This window comes from Schistocerca piceifrons, chromosome 2 (assembly GCF_021461385.2).
Source record: "Schistocerca piceifrons isolate TAMUIC-IGC-003096 chromosome 2, iqSchPice1.1, whole genome shotgun sequence".
NCBI lineage: Eukaryota > Metazoa > Arthropoda > Insecta > Orthoptera > Acrididae > Schistocerca > Schistocerca piceifrons.
The window spans coordinates 675,244,759-675,266,208 of NC_060139.1; the positions used below are offsets into that span (position 1 = coordinate 675,244,759).

Genomic DNA, 21,450 nt, shown 5'->3' on the forward strand with positions numbered 1-21,450 from the left:
GGTGGATGGGGACCAGCAAGGACTCAGAGTGTTGTACTGATACCCCTAACCAACAAGTTCGAATTAGTGAGAGTCACTCCACCTGTTATTGTCCAGTGTCAAGAAGAGTCAAATGCAAAAGTTTAGGGGTCTATTAATTGTAAGCATTTCAAATATACAGCGGATGATTTACCCCTTATGGAAATGGCAGCAAGGGACAGGAAAGGGCACCAGGTGCACTCAATGCGTACACATGGGAACCTCATTCAACATGTTGAAGATGCCAATCTAGCAGACATCAAGGGAACAGGGTGCAACCAACTGCAGTTTGTGGTGCATGTTGGAAAAAATGATGCCCATCATTTCAGCTCCGAGGTCGTACTTGGTTCATTGCAGCGACTGGCAGAGAAGGTTGAGAGGACCAGACTCGTGGAGCTTCAATGAAGCTCACAAATTGCAGCATTGTCCCAAGAAGTGATCATGGCCCTTTGGCTCTGAGACAAGTGGAATGACTGAACCAGAGACTTTGAAGGTTCTGTGATAAGCTAGGCTGTGACTTCCTGGACATGCGCCATAGTGTTGAGAACTGGGTCAGCTGTGCTCTACACATCAAGGGCTGCTAATCAGGTAGCAGGGTTTTTAGGTTAGGTGACTCTCCATCCAATCCAGATAACAATAGCAGTGGGGAACCCAGGAATATCATTGTAACATAGAAAGAAACGCCTCTCACAGGTGAGAGTATTACAATCCTAATGGTACACTACTGAAGCATTCACAACAAAGTGCCAGAGTTTGAAGCACTCATGAAAAGCAGTGAAGTTCACATAATACTAGGTACAGAAAGCTAATTGAAACCTGGAATATATAGTAGTGAGATTTTTGGGGAAAATTTAAGTGTATATTGAAAGGATAGGCAAGTGGGAAATGGAGGTGGTGTATTTGTCGCAGTAGTCAAGAAACTCATATCCACTGAGATAGAAATTGAAGCCACATGTGAGATTGTTTCTGCAGGACTCAGTCTTGCGGTAGGGGGTATAAACTGATAAATGGATCCTTCTGTCACTCACCAGACTCATCTCCTGGTGTGACTGAAAACTTAAGAGAAAACCTCACTTCACTTGTACATAAGTTCCCCTATCGCACTGTAACACCAGTGAAGGTTTTAATCATCCAAAAGTTAATTGGGGAAATTACAGTCTTGTTAATGGTGCGCATGATAAGACATCCTGTGAAACATTACTAAATGCTTTCTCTGAAAACTACCTCAAACACATAGTTAGGAACCTCACTCATGATAGAAATACAGTATAACCACACTTTTACATTACTGGAATTAATGTTTTCCTACCATTTAGACATTTTTTGTTGCTCCCGTCAAATTTATTATGTCCACAAAGTTAATTCGCACCCTATTTTGCATCAACATATTAACAATTTCCCCGCAAATTATGCTTTATGAGAAAATGTTGGTGGAGAAAAAACAAACTGACGTAAACTGATGCTGGCATGATTTTGGCCGTCAAGTAATGTTTACAAACATTATGAGGTTAAGTTTCTTGACACCAGGGCACTCTACTCAGCAGATCCGAAGTGGTAAGCGTATAAAAATTGGAACAATACATGACCTATTTCCTATCACTGTCAAGCTCCACTTGGCACAGTGCCTGATGGGAGAAACTAGGTTCATTTGTAGTTTCATTCGAATACAGATATCATGACCGATCACAACCATTTTCAAACTGTCTCTATTGCGTATTTACAGTTTCATGATTTTTGTGCTCGTCGACACCTTTGTATTTAGCATTTTTTTGGTTTAAAGGGTGCCAATTACATATTTTTTCATGCTGAGCAAATCGTGTTTTGAGAATTTATTCTCATTGTCAAGCGCAGTATTTATGTATGTATTTTTTGTGAGAGTTATAAAAACAAACAATGTGAGTTACAGTTTGTGTCTGTGTGGTTTCGTACATGACTGAGGAAGCACAGTACCTGATAAACTCAAAAAGATGACTGCAGTGCAGGAAACACAGAACAAAACATATGCAAACAACACATAAAATAAAAAATATGGTAGAGCACTTGCCCGCGAAAGGCAAAGGTCCTGAGTTCGAGTCTCGGTCGGGCACACAGTTTTAATCTGCCAGGAAGTTTCATACCAACGCACACTCCGCTGCAGAGTAAAAATCTCATTCTGGAAACATCCCCCAGGTTGTGGCTAAGCGATGTCTCCGCAGTATCCTTTCTTTCAGGAGTGCTAGTTCTGCAAGGTTCACAGGAGAGCTTCTGTAAAGTTTGGACGGTAGGAGACGAGATACTGGCAGAAGTAAAGCTGTGAGGACCGGGCGTGAGTCGTGCTTCGGTAGCTCAGATGGTAGAGCACTTGCTTGCGAAAGGCAAAGGTCCTGAGTTCGAGTCTCAGTCGGGCACACAGTTTTAATCTGCCAGGAAGTTTCATATCAGCGTACACTCTGCTGCAGAGTGAAAATCTCATTCTGAACACATAAAACATATGCAAACATCACACAAAATACTTTTGTAAATATTAGCACTTGACAATGAGAAAAAATTCTTAAAACTCATGGTGCTAAGCATGAGAAACTATGTAACTGGTGCAGTGTTTTATTGTTTAAATAATGAATGACAGCTGCATGCTTTCCAGAAACATCGACTACGATGTATGAAATTGAGTCAGTCATTTCTACTCCCTAGACAGTTATCAGTTTACGTTACATCAGTGATTTTTTTGGGTAATAAACCTTTATTAGATAATAAACAAGTATGTGACAAGTATTTTGATGCCTATTATGTACATATACCTTAAATAAAGTGTGAAAATGCAAGGGGGTATCCTATACGTAACTTTTACAGCTAAAAACATTATTTCCCACATTTTATGCCATTTTTCTGATGTCCCTTGAAAAATGTAAAAGTGGGGTTTCAGTGTATACTGGATCTAATGGCAACAAACAGACCTGACTTGTTTGAGAATGTCCACATAGAAACTGGTATCAGTGACAAAGGATGCAGTTGTGGCAACAATGATTACCAAAGAAAAACTAATACAAGCAGAAAGATATATATATGTTCAGTAAACTAGATAAAAAATCAGTAGTTTCATATCTCAATGAGGAAATTGAAAGATCCAGCACAGGGCAGGAGCATGAACTATGACTCAAGTTTAAATGAATAGTTGACCATTCAGTGGATAGATATGTACCCAGTAGAACAGTTCATATGGGAGGGAACCTCCATGGTATACAGTCACTGTAAAGACACTATAAAGAAACAGAGGTTATTGCATAACAGGTGTAAAACAAAGTGTAGGGCTGTAGATAGAGAGACACTGAATTAAATGCATTTGGCTGTCAAGACAATAATATGTGATGCCTTCAATGACTACCATAGCAGAATATTGTCCAATGATATTTCACAAAACCCAAAGAAGTTCTCATTGTATGTAGAAGTTGTCAGTGGCACCAATGTTAGTGTCCAATCTTTAGTAAATGAGACAGGAACTGAAATGGATGGTAGCAAAGCAAAAGCTGAACTCCACTTTCAAATGTTCCTTTACAAAGGAAAACCCACGAGAATTGCCCCAATTTAATACCCTTACCAACTTAAAAAAGTGAATGAAATAAGTATTATTGTCAGTGGTGTTCAGAATCTGCTTTGTTCAATTTTAAACAAATCTCCAGGGTCCAACTAGATCTCTGTCAGATTCTATACTGAATCTGCAGCTGAGTTACAAGAAGGATAGAAGAAGTGATCCACAAAACTATCATCCAATATCCTTGACATCAATTTGTTATACAATCTTAGAACATATTCTGAGCTCAAATGTAATGAGGTATCTTGAACAGAATGACCTCTTCAATGCTCATCAGAATGGAATCTGAAATAATGTGAAACCCAACTTGCACTTTTCTTGCATGACATACTGAAAGCTTTGGGTCAAGGCAGTCAGGGAGATGTAGTATTTCTTGGTTCTTGAAGAGCATTTGACTCAGTACCACACCTACACCACACCTAAGCTAATTGTCAAAAATATGATCATATGGGGTATCAAGTGGAACTGTGACTGGATTGAGGACTTTGTGGTAGGGAGGACGTAGGATATTATATTGGATGGAGAGTAACTGTCAGATGTAGAAGTAACTCCCCAGGGAAATGTGTTGGGACCCTTGCTGTTCATGTTGTTTATTAATGGCCTTGGAGACAATATTAATAGTAACCTCTGACTTTTTACAGGTGATATATATATATATATAAAAAACAATGATGATGTGACTTACCAAATGAAAGTGCTGGCAGGTCGACAGACACACAAACAAACACAAAATTCAAGCTTTCGCAACAAACTGTTGCCTCATCAGGAAAGAGGGAAGGAGAGGGAAAGACGAAAGGATGTGGGTTTTAAGGGAGAGGGTATATGTGCGGATGGATATGTGTGTGTGTGCGAGTGTATACCCGTCCTTTTTTCCCCCTAAGGTAAGTCTTTCCGCTCGCGAGATTGGAATGACTCCTTACCCTCTCCCTTAAAACCCACATCCTTTCGTCTTTCCCTCTCCTTCCCTCTTTCCTGATGAGGCAACAGTTTGTTGCGAAAGCTTGAATTTTGTGTGTATGTTTGTGTTTGTTTGTGTGTCTGTCGACCTGCCAGCACTTTCATTTGGTAAGTCACATCATCTTTGTTTTTAGATATATTTTTCCTACGTGGAATGTTTCCCTCTATTATAACCACATATATATATATATGAAGTATTATCTGAAAGAAGCTGCATAAATGTTCAGTAAGGTCTTGATAAGATTTGAAAGTCATGCAGAAATGGGTAACTTGCTTTAAATTTTCAGAAATGTAAAATTGTGCACTCCATAAAATGAAAAAAATGTAGTATCCTATGACCATAATATCAATGAGTCATTGTTGGATTTGGCCAACTCATAAAAATACCTAGGTGTAACACTTTGTAGAGATATGAAATGGAATGATCACATAGGCTCAATCGGGGATAGAGCAGGTGGTAGACTTCAGTTTATTGGTAGAATACTGGGGAAGTACAATCACTCTACAGTCTTGCAAATTATTCGTGTGACCAGTTCTAGAATTTTGCTCAAGTATGTGGGACCTGTACTAAACAGTATTAACAGGGGATATTGAACACAGACACAGAAGGGTAGCACGAATGGTCACAGGTTTGTTTGACTGTGGGAGAGCATCACAGAGGTACTGAAGGAACTGAACTGCAAGATTCTTGAAGAAAGACATAAACTATACCGAGAAAGTATTAACAAAGTCTAAAGAACCAGCTTTACATAATGACACTAGGAATATAACACAATCCCTTATGTATCTCTCACATAGGGATAATGAGAATAAGATTAGAATAATTACTGCATGCAGAGAGGCACTCAAACAATCATTCTTCACATACTCCATATGTTAACGGAACAGGACGAAATGCTAATAACTGGTACAATGGGATGTACCCTCTGCCATACATCTCACAGTCATTTGCAGAGTGAATGTGAAATACTGAATTTTACATAAGACTGGTGCTACAGTACAAAGCTGCAAAAAAGTTTCTGAGTAGTATTTTTTTTCTTTGGTGGGATTTATAATTGATTGCCTCAATGTAGTTCCATCTGTGACAAAATGTGACAACTTTACTATAGCAAAAAGAAATTCAGTCAAGAAAACTAATAAGCTATGAGACTGAATAGCTGGCCAGTGCTTACCTTATGGAGGGTTGGGTTGGGCTGTTGTGGGGAGGAGACTAGACAGCAAGGACGGGGAAGTAAGCTGGCCACGCCCTTTCAATGGAACCATCCCGGCATTTGCCTGGAGTGATTTTAGGGAAATCATGGGAAACCTAAATCAGGATGGCCGGATGCGGGATTGAACTGTCGTCCTCCCGAATGCGAGTGCAGTGTGCTAACCACTGTGCCACATCACTCGGTTAACCTTCAGGAGGCAAACTGTACATAGGGACTACAGAAAATAAGTTATATTTGTTGTTCCACACTAAGACCATTGCACAACAAGAGTGGTGCATTTTCAGATGAGACTGCATGTTCCATGTTTCCTGCTGAAACAGTTCTGCTGTGGTGCAGATAATAGGTGCAAAACACTTTTTCTGAAAATTATTCCGCACAGTTAGTTCAAGTAAACAGTTGTGAAAAAACACTTGACCTCTTAGCAAGCTCTATACTTAGCATGGACTTCAATGCGAGATGCTTACAATAGTTTCCACAGTGAAACTTTGTCTTGGAACCTGGCAGAAAATCCAAAGAGATTCTGGTCATATGTAAAGTGTGCTAGCAGCAAGACACACTCAGCACATTCTCTGCATGGTAGCAATGGACATATTCGAAGACACTGCTAAACCAGTTACTTAAACACAGCCTTCCAAAATTCCTTTACCAAAGGAGACAAAGCAAATATTCCAGAATTCGAATCAAGAACAGCTGCCAACATGAGTAACTTAGAAGTAGATATCCTCGGAGCAGTGAAGTAACTTAAATCACTTAAAAAAAGCAAGTCTTCCGCTCCAACCTGTATACTAATTATGTTCCTTTTAGAGTATGCTGATGCAATAGATCCATACTGAACAATCATATACAACCACTTCCTTGACGAAAGATCCGTACCCAAAGTCTGGAAAGTTGCACAAGTCACGCCAATATTCAAGAAAGGCACAAGTAATCCACTAAATTAAAGGACCATATCATTAACGTCGATATGCAGCAGGATTCTGGAACATGTATTATGTTCTAACATTATGAATTACCTTGAAGAGAACAGTCTATTGACACACTGTCAACACAAATTTAGAAAACATTGTTCTTGTGAAACACAAATAGCTCTTTACACACATGAAGTGTTGAGTGCTACTGACATGGGATTTCAAATTCATTCTGTACTTCTAGATTTCCACAAGGCTTTCACTACTGTACTGCACCAGTGGCTTGTACTGAAATTGCTTGCTTATGGAATATTGCCTCAGTTATGTGACTGGATTCATGATTTCCTGTCAGAGAGGAGACAGTTCATAGTAACTAACGGAAAGTCATCAAGTGAAACATGAATGGTTTAGTAGACAATCTGAGCAACCATGTCAGGTTGTTTGTAGATGATGCTATCGTTTATCATCTAGTAAAGTCATCAGAAGATCAAAACAAATTGCAAAATGATTCACAAAAGATATCTGTATTTTGTAAAGATTGACAATTGACCCTAAATAATGAAAAGTGTGAGGTCATCCACATGAATGCTAAAAGGAATCCGTTAAAATTTGGTTACATGATAAATCAGTCAAACCTAAAGGCTGTAAATTCATCTCAATACCTAGGAATTACAATTACAAACAACTTAAATTAGAAAGAACACACAAAAAATGTTGTGAGGAAAGCAAACCAAAGACTGCGTCTTATTGGCAGAACACTTAGATTAGAAAATGTAACAGTCTACTACAGAGATTGCCTACACTACACTTGTCCACCTTCTGTTGGAGTACTGCTGTGCGATCTGAGATCCTTACCAGATAGGATTAATGGAGTACATCGAGAAAGTTCAAAGAAGAGCAGCATATTTTGTATTATCGTGAAGTACTGGAGAGAGTGTCACTGACATGACAGAGGAATTGGGGTGGACATTGAAAGAAAGGTGTTTTTCCTTGTGGCAGAATCTTCTCACGAAATTTCAATCACCAACATTCTCCTTTGAATGTGAAAATATTTTGTTTACGCTGACCTACATAGGGAGAAATGATCTTCATAATAAAATAAGGGAAATCAGAGCTCATGCAGAAAGATGTAGGTGTTCGTTTTTACCATGCGCTGTTGGAGGTTGGAATAACAGATAATTATTGTGAAGGTGGTTCAGTGAAGCCTCTGCCGGGCACTTGAATGTGATTTGCGGAGTATCCATGTAAATGTAGATGTAGATCACAGCAGCAGTTGGAAATTTGTTCCAAAGTTAAAATATGCGGGGTAGTATTGCACATAGAGTCACCATGAAATACTGGCAGCATATGGACCAAATGCAATGTCGCATCCAGCTGTAGTGAAATGGTGCCAAAAATCTGACCAAGGTTGCAGAAATTTGAGTGATGCTAATGGGAAGTCCAGATCTTGCACCTTGTGATTGCCTTTTTTTGAAAGTACACCCGAGGGGAAAGAAACGTTCCAGTAATGAGAAAATTCACATAGCTGTTCTGAAATTGCTCTACGATTGAGGAGCAGATTTCTATTGTCAGGGACCTGAGTGATTGGTAGAATGTTCTGACAGTTGTGTAGAGAGACATGGTTACTATGATTATAACGAAGGGCATTCAAGTTATAACACCTCCAATTTTTTTCCCTCACAAACTAAAGTCAGTGGCGGCTCACAAGGTATCTACATCTACATCCATACTCCGCAAGCCACCTGACGGTGTGTGGCGGAGGGTACATTGAGTATCTCTATTGGTTCTCCCTTCTATTCCAGTCTCGTATTGTTCCTGGAAAGAAGGATTGTCAGTATGCCTCTGTGTGGGCTCTAATCTCTCTGATTTTATCCCCATGGTCTCTTCGCGAGATATACGTAGGAGAGAGCAATATACTGCTTGACTCCTCGGTGAAGGTATGTTCTCGAAACTTCAACAAAAGCCCGTACCGAGCTACTGAGCATCTCTCCTCCAGAGTCTTCCACTGGAGTTTATCTATCATCTCGGTAATGCTTTTGCGATTACTAAATGATCCTGTAATGAAGCGCGCTGCTCTCCGTTGGATCTTCTCTATATCTTCTATCAATCCTATCTGGTACGGTTCCCACACTGCTGAGCAGTATTCAAGCAGTGGGCGAACAAGCGTACTGTAGCCTACTTCTTGTTTTCGGATTGCGTTTCCTTAGGATTCTTCCAATGAATCTCAGTCTGGCATCTGCTTTACCGACGATGCTGTATAGTCAACTCAGCTGAACGTGCACAGACAACTACTATGTTATGTTCCTGCACTTTGGCAACATCGCAAACCAGCTTGCCTGAATATGCCTCTCATTTGAAGAATGAGTATACTTTAAAAATAAGGTCCCTTGTCTGTTTGTGAAACACTTGGTGCCTTCCAAGTATTTCAACCACTATGAGAAAACTCACCAAATACACGGAATACCACAGAAATCCATGAATCATAGTTTTGAGTACATAAAATGTGATAGAATGCTCAAATCTAATGGAAGTTTACACTGTATGGAGCACAGAAACACAGAGTGCTGATTGGCTAGCTGCATATTGTCTAATGTGCATCGCTAGTCCAGAACCTATAAACACTGCCACAGACTATAACCACAAGAAAACTGTTAAGCTTGTGTCAATGTAATCTCCCAGCAGCCATACACACTTTTCACAATATTGTGCCATGATTCCATGGCCACTGGGGACACTTCTTTAGGAGTCTGGTTTGACGGGTCTAGTGCAGCAGGGGATACAACCCGTCGGCTTTGAACAATGACGTCACAAGTCGCCAGAGACCATGTATTACAAAGATGAAAGAGCTGAGGAGAATGTTGAGAAACAAAGGAATGCGAGAGAGATAAACATTGATCTTGTCAAAAGCTGAGAAGTGATTCTTCTTAGTGTTGTAGCTCCCTTCAGTAGCTAATAAGTGTTTTTTGGCTTTTTAAAAAAAAAAATCTCACGAGATAGAATAAACTGATCCTACTTTATTAAGCAATCAATAAAAAAACTAAACTAAAACATAACAGCAAACCAAAACATAACAGCAAAAGCTGTTATGTTTTAGTTTATTTTTTTTATTGATTGCTTAATAAAGTAGGATCAGTTTATTCTATCTCGTGAGTTTTTTTTTTTTTTTTTTTTTTTTTTTTTTTTTTTTTTTTTTTTTTTTTTTTTTTTTAAAGCCAAAAAACACTTATCAGCTACTGAAGCATCTGTATCTTAGGATCAGTTTATTCTATCTCGTGAGATTTTTTTTTTTAAAGCCAAAAAACGAAAATAAGACACTACAAATTGTTCTATAATAAAAAATTAATAATCCACATTACCTCAATATCATTACGAAAAATATTAAGTACCGGCCGAATAAAAAACGAACAATTAAGTTAATTAAATCTCACGTTTAATGATGTACCGAATATCAAGCGATCGCTTTTAGATTAACATTCAATTATTTTAATGATAGTGCTTATTAGAACACAGAACTGCTTTATTATCTATGCCTCGAAGTGAAGACATTACGATCTATGACTAAGGAATGACGTCATTGTTCAAAGCCGACGGGTTGTATCCCCTGCTGCACTAGTCCCGGTTTGACCACTGAAAAATCACTGATGCAATAGTGGCCCAGCTAGTCAATGTGCAATTATGAAGAGTGTCTTTCATCGTTGGAAACAGCCCAAAGTTCCTAGGAGCCAGGGTAGGTGAGTATGGAACATGAGAAATCACTTCAAAGCTGTTATCACGAAAAACTGCAACATCATGTTCACCCGATGTGCTGATGCACTTTCTTTGTGAAAGAACACACGTGCAGCCTTTTCCAGCCATTTTTCACACATTGCTGGAAGGAGCATGTCCTTCAAAACACCTTGGAAGGATGCTCCTGTCACTGTACCGCCCATTGGAATGCAATGAGTAAGAATTATGCCACTGCTGTCCCAGAACATAGCCATCATTTTTTTAACACTGGTGCTTTCTCAAATTTTTTTATGTTCACTTCCACTGAGTTGACTGGCACTTTGTTTCAGGATTTGTCTCATCCATTGCCACAATGATGAAAAGAAAGTCTCATTCATGTCATTGTGTGTAACGTTGCCTGGCAACATGCATGCAGCCTTGTGGTTATCTGTCAGAATTCATGGAACACACTTCTCACATTTTCAGGCCTTCATGCAGGATTGTGTGCACAGATCCCATAGAAATGCTAACTTTGGATGTGATGTGTTTCAGTCATTCAGAAATCCTTTACACAGCTTTCTCCACTTGCTCGACCTTGTAGGCAGAGTCTTGTGCGAGGCCGAGACTGTCTTGGTTTGTTGTCTCACAGTGTTCTGCATTCTTTGAACTGTTGCATCCATGAATAGACATTAGATACGCCCTTAACACTGTCTCACTCAAATGGCGATGAATTTCAATTGGTTTCAAACCATGCAAATGTAGAAAAATGACTGGTTGTACATTGTTCTTATAATGAAAACTTCAACATTTAAGACCTTACTCTTGATGTTACCTTGTAGTTGCGTGTGCTGTACAGTGCTGCCTGCCATCTCTGTCACACATTCATGAGTGCAAACTTATTCCAAAACAAACCACATATCTCTGTCTGTTTTCAGTCCTGAGAGAGAGAGAGAGAGAGAGAGAGAAAGAGAGAAGATAGAGAAAGAAAGAAAGAATTACTTGCCTGCCATAATAATGTGTAACTTATTTTTTGGAGTCTCCTGTAATGCTGCTACTAGACACACATGAAACGAAAAAGTGACACTTTCTAGTTTTTGGAACTAATCATTCTTTCCTCGGGAAGGAGACAGGAGTAGGTTGGGAAGCTTAAAAGAAAGGGCAAGTCACTCAGCAGGCACCAGCATGAGAGGGACCACCTGCACAGACACCACTATGAGAGGGACCACCTGTAGTATCTAGTAATGTATCTTAGGACTTAGGTCCTTCCGCCATTCAGCCTTGTCTAATCGGTTGCCAACCTGACAGTAACAAAAATACATTTATGGTTATGATTGCAGGAAGTGCTACTTGGACAGGCAGAGTAAACATCACTGCATTATTTCCTTACACTTGTCCTGTTTATGAAAATAGAGTGGGACAAGTAACCTTCAGCTCAGCTGGTATTCAGCAAGCCATATGGCTCCAGAATAGCTAGTTGAATCATAATTTTAGTGAAGTGAAGTAATCAGCAGTTATCTCCAATTTCTACAAGCAGTTATCCCTGAATTGGCTAGCAATGATCATCGAATAATTTCGAACAACCATTCATATTTTTACTCTGGTTTAAAATATTTACAGACCGGCCAGTGCCCAACATGCCAGATAGCATGATTTGGACTTTAAATCAGGAACACATAACTAAACCAGTTTGGACTTCACTTTTAAATGAACTTTACTGAATTTGTGTATTTTATCCAACAACTCTTCTTAGGACTCATACTTTATACATCGTGCCTTGAATAAATGTGAAGACTTATGAAGACTGTCCTTTGTAGTTCGTAGCCACCTTGGAGAAACTGACATTTATCTGGCATGCAATATGGCACACTGTGACTGCTGTCACAGCAGTCTGCCCCATCCTCACCACATGTGGGGTCCTCTCATCCTTGGGTCTGAGTGACCTTCCCTTTCTTTTAACCTTCCTCAACCCTTCCTTCTCTCCCCACTGAGGAAGGAGCTATAATTTCACATAGCTAGGAAGCACCTCACTTTTCCTTTTACAGTTTATTATTTTGATACTGAAAAGTGCCAGTGCCAAGAAGAACCATAGTGTACAAATAAATGATTCAAAAACTGAAAAACAAATGTGCTATGAGAAGTAAATTAAAACAGAACCTTCTAAGGAAAATTTCATTACACGCAACTATTCAGCTACAAACCAGATCTTATGGTTTTTGAACAAACTAGGTACAAGCAGAGTAAATTTGAAAACTTAGATTTTGCTATTTTGAATAAAACTGTAAGTATTAGCAAGGACTGTTAAGTACTGAGCATGAATATCAAAGTCATTTTATTTTCCCTCTCTTATTGTTAGTGTGGACAATAGTACACCTAATTAAAAACTCACAGTGCTTCCAGCTTGCAGAAACTTTTTAGCAGCAAGATGATAATTTGCTTGTACAATAGCACACTCTGCCACCTTCTCTAGAACATGCACTCTTGTTGCTTCATCAGTTTCCCCTTTTGCCAAGGTCAGCTTCTCTGCAAGTTCCTCTGTCACAGGAACATTATGTTCCAGGCACAGCTCCAATGCTTCTACATGCTACATGAAAAGAGCAGTTTATTACAATGTTGACTGGCAGCAGTTCTCTAAACTGAAAGTAGTGTATTATGTTATATTCCTGTTCTTTACTCTTACTTTTTAACTACATAATTATTACCTGCTTTGTCACCGCCAAGAGGTCAACAGCTTTTTCATATTGCTTATTTTCAAAAAAGAATTGGGCACATTTTTGTACCAATTCAGGATCAGATTTAGCATCCAGATCAATAGCAATATACTGCAAAGCATTGTACTGCTGTGTTCTGAAAGAGAGGAGATGAAATGAGATTTATAAATGTGCGAAACAATCCTGGAACATGAAAGGTGACAACACAGATTTACATATGTGAACTACACCACCCCTGCTACTACTTTAGTAATGAGATTATGGGTATAAAATTGAGCAAATATTTAAAATTACCACACTGCACTGAGGAGGATTGAAATAGATAGACAACATCACATTACTTGGAAGGAGACAGTTTGCAGCCACAAGCTTCTTTCTCGACAGGAAAGGAAGAAACAAAGAAAGACAAACATTAATAACAATGTCACTTTTTGAAAATTGGAGAACTAATTTAAACAATGGAAACTCCAGGTTGGACTATCAACAGTATTAGGTAAAGGTTAGATTGCTACTCACCATACAGGATGTGGGGACAGTAGGTCACTGTATGTTGCATCTGGGATAATTTCGGGAGTGGAGAATGTGTTTTAAAGACAATTCCCATCTGCACAGTTCAGAAAAGCTGTTGGTGGATGACCCATCTTGTGAAGCAGCCCTTAAAATAAAGAAAATTCTGTTCAGCTGCATGTTGTGCCATATGATGGTCTACTGCGTTCTCAGTCACAGTTTAGTGGTGGCCACTGATTCTGATGCACAGTTGGTCGGGAGTCATACCAATATAAAAAGCTGTGCAAATGATTGCAGCAAAGCTGGTGTATGACACAGTTGCTTTCACTGCTGCCCGCATGGCACTCTCCTATATTAACCTGTTTGTGGGCCATCTAGAGAAAATCTTTCTACCTGCCCAAAACGCCTGGTCTGGCTCAGGTTCATTGATGATATCTTCACGATCTGGACTCATGGCCGAGACACCCTATCCTCATTCCTTCACAACCTCAACACCTTCTCTCCTATATTCTTCTAATCCTCCTCAAGTCAGCATGCCACCTTCCTGCATGTTGACCTCCTCCTCTCTGATAGCTCCATCCACACCTCTGTCCACATTAAACCCACCAACCACCAACAGTAACTGCAGCTGCCATCCCTTCCATATGGAAAAAATCCCTTTCATACAGCCTGGCCACCTGGGAGAGGGGCATCTGCAATGACAACTACCCTCTTGCCCAGTATGCTAAAGGTCTCACCAAGGCCTTCATGACAGGCACTATCGCCCATATCTAGTGTGCAACAGATCTCCTGTTCCTTTTCCCACACATCCCCAATTCTTTCACCAACCCCAAGAACCAGCCACAAAGGAGTGCCCCTTTGTCACCCAATACCACCCCGGACTGTAACAACTGAATCATATCCTTTGTCAGGGCTTTGATTACGTATCATCATGCCCTGAAATGAGGGACCTCCTAACTAAGATCTCTCCCCCCTCTCCCCCTTTAAAGTGGTGTTCTGCCACCTATCCAATCTCCACAACATCCTAGTCCATCCATATGCCACTCCCAGTAACTTGCCACAGGGATTATATCCCTGGGGAGAAGACCTGTCCAATCCACCCATCCAGCACTTCCTATTCCAGTCCTGCCACAGGCTTATCCTACCCCATCAGGGACCAAGCCAGCAGTGAAAGCAGCCATGTCATATACCAGCTCTGCTGCAAAGATTTGCACAGCTTTGTATGTTGGTATGACTACCGTATTTACTCGAATCTAAGTCGCACTTTTTTTTCGGTTTTTGTAATCCAAAAAACTGCCTGCGGCTTAGAATCGAGTGCAAAGTAAGCAGAAGTTCTGAAAAATGTTGGTAGGTGCCGCCACAGCTAACTTCTGCCATCAAATATATGTAGCGCTACAACAGACATGTTTTGCAGGCACAAAGATAAATACTGGCGCCAAAACCTCTTCGTCAGTAAATAAATTTTTAAAAAAAAGGTGGAAAACGAGTTTTTTTCTCCGCCCCGAGTTTCGACCACTGCACTTTCATACATTATCCAACAAAGTAAATAGAAATTTCGTATTGTTCATCTTCTAGCAGCATTTCAATGTACTATGAAAATCCGAGTGGCAAGACTGTTTGGGATGTTTGTCAATATGGGAAACTTTACGTCCTGAATTTTTTCCTACCTGTGAGAAGAGATGGTTGCTACTAGGAACTTTTATGAATTGTGAATCACATGCAGTATTCTCTTCACCATAGGAATAATATGAATATAAATATTTTGCCATGTATTCTTTCGTGTTTGCTGCTGTCTCATTTAAATCCTGTCCGCCTAATAAACTACGAAACTAGAGCGAGAGCACAGCAAACACGGAAGAATACACAAATCATGTCATGTTTATATTCGTATTATTCTTATGCCTAATAGTGATACAGTCAGAAATGAAGCACGGCAATTGACTAGATTTTTAAATCTGAGATGACTAATTTCTGTGCAGAATATAATGCACTAAAGAGGTGTCTGCAAACATTTTCAAACGGAGAAAAATGTTCGCTAAACTCTCGTTCAGAACATCTTCCATCATATGCAGTCTATTATTTGGTTCTTGTTGATCATTATCAAAGAAAGCAGCAGTGTAAGTAACCGCGCACAAGAGCAAGCCAAGCCGCGAGCGGCTACAGGCCGTAAACACTCATTATCAGAATGCGACAAACAATGCATGACACAGTACAGTAATGCATTTTCAGCTTAGAGTGGCGTAAACACATAACGGCACTTATCAGATCAAAGAAAAATAAGTTCAAACCAGATGAAGCACTTGAAGAAGGAAGGGTACCCGTATAAATATGGACGGAGCGCCTGACACATAGCAATGGCTACCTGGTAAAGCTTAACTGCTAAGCTTACGACTCGAACCAAACTACTGTAGCTGTATCGTCATTCATTCGACCTCAATTGTGTCTCGTATCATAATGGACCAACTTAGTTTCGATTTGGAGGTGCGGCCTAAAACTTTTATCTCCCCTTGAATTTCGAGTCTCAAATTTCAGGTGCGGCTTAGAATCGGGAAAATTTTTTTCCTTGATTTCGAGTCTCATTTTTCAGGTGCAGCTTAGATTCGAGTGCAGCTTAGATTCGAGTAAATACGGTACCAATCAGCTGTCCACTAGGATGAACAGCCACCGCCAAACTGTGGCCAAGAGCAAAGTGGACCACACTGTGGCACAACATGCAGCTGAACATAAGACACTTGATTTCAATGGTTGCTTCACTACCCAAGCCATCTGGATCCTTCCTTCCATCACCAGCTATTCTGAACTGCACAGATGGGAGTTATCTTTGCAACACATTCTCCCTCCCGTAATTATCCCGGCCTTAACCTACGGTAGCCTACTGTCCCTCCAGCCAATAGTTTCCATTCCCTCTGTTGTATCACCTCCCTATCCAAGTCCCCTCTCCCTCATTGTGTGCTGCCCTCTGCCAATGCTCCCACCTGTTTTTCTCCTTCTCTGCTCCTCTCCTTTTTCACTCTCCTCCCCCCACCACCTCCCTCCCCTAGTCTCCTGAAGCTGCATCCCACAGTCTTGTCATGTCTCCATCTAGTCCCAGCATGCTTTGCCAAACAGCACTCTTCTCTCTCCCCACTCCTATCCTACTATCTCTTGTCCTCCCATGCTCCACTACAAACTGATGCCTTCATTCATTGTGACAGATACTTCCTGTGTCGAGCTGCCAGCGACGACGGTTATGCATCCATGAGGTATGCCTCGTTTTGTGACTGTGTGTGTGTGTGTGTGTGTGTGTGTGTGTGTGTGTGTGTGTGTGTGGTTTCTTTCTTGAAGAAGGCTTTGGCTGAAAGCTTAATGTGTTTTAGTCCTTTCATTGTGCCTGTCTGCAACTCAAAGTGTCATCTTTGAAGATATAATTTATTCTGAATAAAGAGTCACTATACCAATGAAAATGAATATTCTGAGAAAACAGGTATCTGTTTTAAAAATACAACACTAGTGCCACACTGTACTCAGTGCTGTTGATGAAACTATAATTTAAGGTATAAAATGCACATTTGAACCATCAGCTGCTGTTTTTTTAAAACCCAAATACCAACCAGTTTCAATCTTGGACCAACTTCAAGGATACTATGGGGTTAAAATGGTTTAAGTCACCACATCACATTAGTCATTACTTAAATAATGTGTAATGCCTGCCATGAATATTAATATAAGCACAGAACTTTTAGAAGCAAACATACAAATACTAAATGTACACAGAGCAGTGTTGAGGAGATCAAGAGTCCCGATCTTCTCTTCAGTCCTGTCTGTGTATATTTAGTATTCGTATGTTTGCTTCTAAAAGTTCTGTGTATTTTACATTCATGGCGTGCATTACATTTTAAAGTAATGAATAATATAATGTGGTGGCTTAAACCATTTTACCCCTATAGTATCCATGAAGATGGTCAAAGACTGAAACCGGTTGATATTTGGGTTTACAATAAAAGCAGCTGATGGTTCAAATATGCATTTTATACATTACTTAACAACTGTTAAAAGTCATCTTCCAAAAATGCTTGAAAAATTTAAGGGCCTCAGTCCTGCACAGGTCTTCATGATGAAGAGTTGATAAATTCTTTCTGTGAAGTTACATATGTGTCATGTAATACTCACAACAGACTGAATTATGGAAGTTTAAAATGAGTAATAAACATCCAGATGCTTTATTTTGTGCTAATTAAAGCTCTTAATATGTATTAGAGAAGCAGACACAACATATTCACCCTAGCCTGCCACTAATTAGTGAAATCACAGGAAGCGCCAGAGTGCAATCAATACAAGACTCTACGGTAACAACACTCTCCTGTAGTATTCAAGTTACTACAATCAGTTACCCTCCAAGTTAATACAAAGCAGGAAACTAACTCATCTAGTTCGGTGCACTGTTAATTACTGCTGGAAGTTATTAGGGTGTGAGGAGTATATAAAATTCAATAAATACCATGAACAGCTAAGAACATCTGATGTGCTAAGGCCTCAAGAGCAAGGGAGTAAGGCAGATAATTCAATTTTGCTTAACACTAAGATGTAACTTCATAGCAAATATTAAGTTACATAGTTTTTTCCATTATTTCATCTTTTGCTTAACTTTGTATGAGAGCCAAGAAAACTGACAACTGCTGACTGCAACTGGTAACCTCCTTATCACTCATCTTTGAGGCAAATTAAATCAGTACAGCTGTACTGAAGCAGCATGCCCAGTACTACCACCTTGGACAAAATGTTTAATTCTGAATCGACTACACTGCTGTGCATGGCCACTGAATTCTGTAACAGCATTATGAAGGAGCCCATCGAATTAGCAGCTGTAAAGACTCCCTAAACAGAGGCAGAGGCTTTCAGCTGAGCTCATCATAGGACCCATTTCTGACCACAATTTTCTGTGAGCATGCCCAGATGAGACATTTCAAAGGGATGTGGAGTGGACGCCAAATGACACTCAGGTACTTTAAAGGTGTTCAATAAGCTTACCTAGTTGGAAACCCACGAACTTAATATCAGTTCAACTCACTGAGAAAGAATGACGCTTTCATAACTGGAAATGTTGTAACACTTGTGTCAAGTATCAGCTTCATGAAAACTAGAAAACTGTCTTTTCTGTTTCTTTTCAAAGCTGGAGCACTAATTCAAGTCAACTATGGAAAAAACAATTAAATACTTCTAGAATAAAGGAGACCATTCACCGAAAAGCAGAAGCACTGTGTTGCCCAGGCACACACAAAAAGAAAGAAAACTTGCTAACTTTCAGAGTAATATTTTTTTGAGCTAGAGTACAAGCATACACAAATATACATATGTGCCTGTGCCCCTACATGGGGTCAGCTAGATGAACCCGCTCCCTTGTGAGTGAATGTGTGTGTGTGTGCGTGTGTTTGTGAATTTTACTCTAGCTAAAAATGAAATACTCTGAAAGCTAGCAAGTTTTTTTCTTTTGTGTGTGCCTATTGAAGATTCAAAACGGCAGCATTTTGGTGAATGGTCTTCTTTACTCCAAAAGTATTTACATGGAAAAACAATTAAACAATTCTTTAAAGGCATAGCCTGCTTTGGAACACTTTTTGAAGGTTATTGTGGTCCTTGAATACACTGGTTCACTGTGCAGTTCAATGTTCCTTAGAACAATTGGAATTGGACATTAAAACTGGATGTTTTCATCCCACAACATGTATATTTATTGCAGTGTAAAATCCTGCTGTGCAAATCAGTGTCCTGCAGATGGTCACAATAAGAAGACATAAAAAAATAATTTTACTTTACAGACACATTAAGTTGCAGGGGGGCACACTTAAAAGATATGCACATAGAGCTGTTGGCTACAGCCTTCATCAGTAAAGAGAGAGACACACCATTCTCACACATAAGCAAGCTGGCAATCCAGCCGGAAATGCTGGAGATGGCATTTGTATGTGTGTGAGGTGTACTTGCTTGTGTGTGTCAAAGGTGTCTCTCTTTACTGATGAAGGCTGTGGCTGAAAACTCTATGTAAATGTCTTTCAAGTGTGCCTGTCTGCAAGTTAACGTGTCTTCTTTACAGTAAGTAGCACTCTGTCTTTTCCTAGATTGCTGATATTTCTACCTGGAATTTCCATCGTTTTATTTTAGTTTATGATAATTTAAGCATTTTTTTCAGTTTCTGTGTTTTTCCTGGCTGCTTAATTTTCTTTCAATTCATTACTCTGTTTAACTACACAGTTCACTGGCATTATGCCAAAGAAGAAAATAAATCTATCATTTACATTACGTATACAAGGTAGTCAAAAAGCTTGTACCGGTGTTGCAGTGTAGGTTGTGCTGAGAAATAACTGTTAAGAGAAAAGTTTGATACATTGTGATATTTATGAGTTAATTAACATTGAAGTTAGCCTATCAGGCTGCTGCATGCGCATATTCAAATGGCCAGATACAGTTGGCATCAGCTGTTCACGTAGATATGCAAGAGACTGCTCAGCCTTCGGCTTGGGTTCGATCCTTACCACTATCCAATGTCCATTTTTTGCATTGCTCTCTTATTTGGTTTTATGAAACCAAATGAAGAACATGTTTCACAACACCGTCTCCGGCAGACAGCATGAATATGCATTTGCAGTGGCCTGATTGACTTGGAAACTACACAGTGTATCAATTTTTTTCTTAACAATTATTTCTCATCATGACTACCCCTGCAACACCCTTACAAGCTTTTCAGACTGTCTGACCAACCAGTATTAGATGTTGTGCATAACTTTCATTTCTCTGTTCTTTAAAGGATAGTATAGATAAATACTACACACAATTCTTTATTGTACATTGTTCAACAAAAACTACTCATGGGAAACTCGTCATTTCTGCAAACAACCAACGTGATCCATCTAATAAGAAAGATAAAAAAGCTTTTCAAAAATGGATCATGGTTGCAGAATCATTCAATTTTACCATAAAAGTCCTGAGAAAGCTTATTATTTTCCTTAAACAATAACATGATGTATTTTACAAAAATAGTAAGTGGTGAGAAAGAACAATAAGCAATGCAATAATGGAATCTAACACTAAAAGTAAGTATGCTAGAGGGAGTTAAACAGCTGCAGAATCATTCAGAGAAAGTGATCCATGATCACACATTAGCAGTAGGAGGAGACCTTAACATTCTGAATATCGATTAGGACAGCTACACATTCATTACTAGTGGAATGGACAGGCAGTATTGAGTGGTATTTCTGAAAACTGTCTCCAGCAAACAGTATTACAGCCCTTATGCCACTGATAATATTTTGGAGCATGTGGCTACAAACAGATGTAGCCTTATTGACAGTGTCAGTAAAGTGGTACAGACTAGCAGCCATGACACTGTTATAACCATGAAGGTTACTAAAGTCAATAAACCCAGATGAGCATTTGTTATCTTTCTATTTACAAAATCATTTAGTTGAAACATGACAGGCAAAGAAGTAACTCACCTCGATAACAGAGTGCATTAATGCACCCACTTTCAGATCGAATCTGCTTCACACATTACCTAACGGACCAGTGTGCCAGCCAGTCTGGATGTGGATTTTAGGACGTTTTCCACATCCACCAAGGTAAATACCACACTGTTTCCCACAACCCTTTTCAGATATATGATACGCAAACACCATGAAAAATCAGGTTGGATTCCATTAGGAACCATTGTGCTCATCAACTGTGAAATGACTCCAATCAGGGATGAACATAGCAGTCAGCTGTGTATCAGTCTTATTTTATTGCCGATCTAGCCAGATTTCAGCTCCAGTATAGCCATCATCAGAGCATTTAGTAGTGAATCATATAGATCCAGAAAGCTTGTGTAAGTGCCTGTTGTTAAAACAACCTTAAAC

General features: G+C 39.5%; 1 protein-coding gene across 1 annotated transcript in view; it reads right to left on the reverse strand.

The window, feature by feature from the left end:
- The window catches only part of LOC124776511 (intraflagellar transport protein 140 homolog), a 249,038-nt gene that overhangs the window by 43,899 nt on the left and 183,689 nt on the right, over positions 1 to 21,450 (reverse strand). The window contains exons 19-20 of the mRNA XM_047251534.1: positions 13,067 to 13,211; positions 12,754 to 12,948 (exon numbers count right to left, since the gene is read on the reverse strand). Of these exons, the coding sequence (XP_047107490.1) occupies positions 12,754 to 12,948; positions 13,067 to 13,211 (340 nt within the window). The remainder of the gene's footprint in view (positions 1 to 12,753; positions 12,949 to 13,066; positions 13,212 to 21,450) is intronic.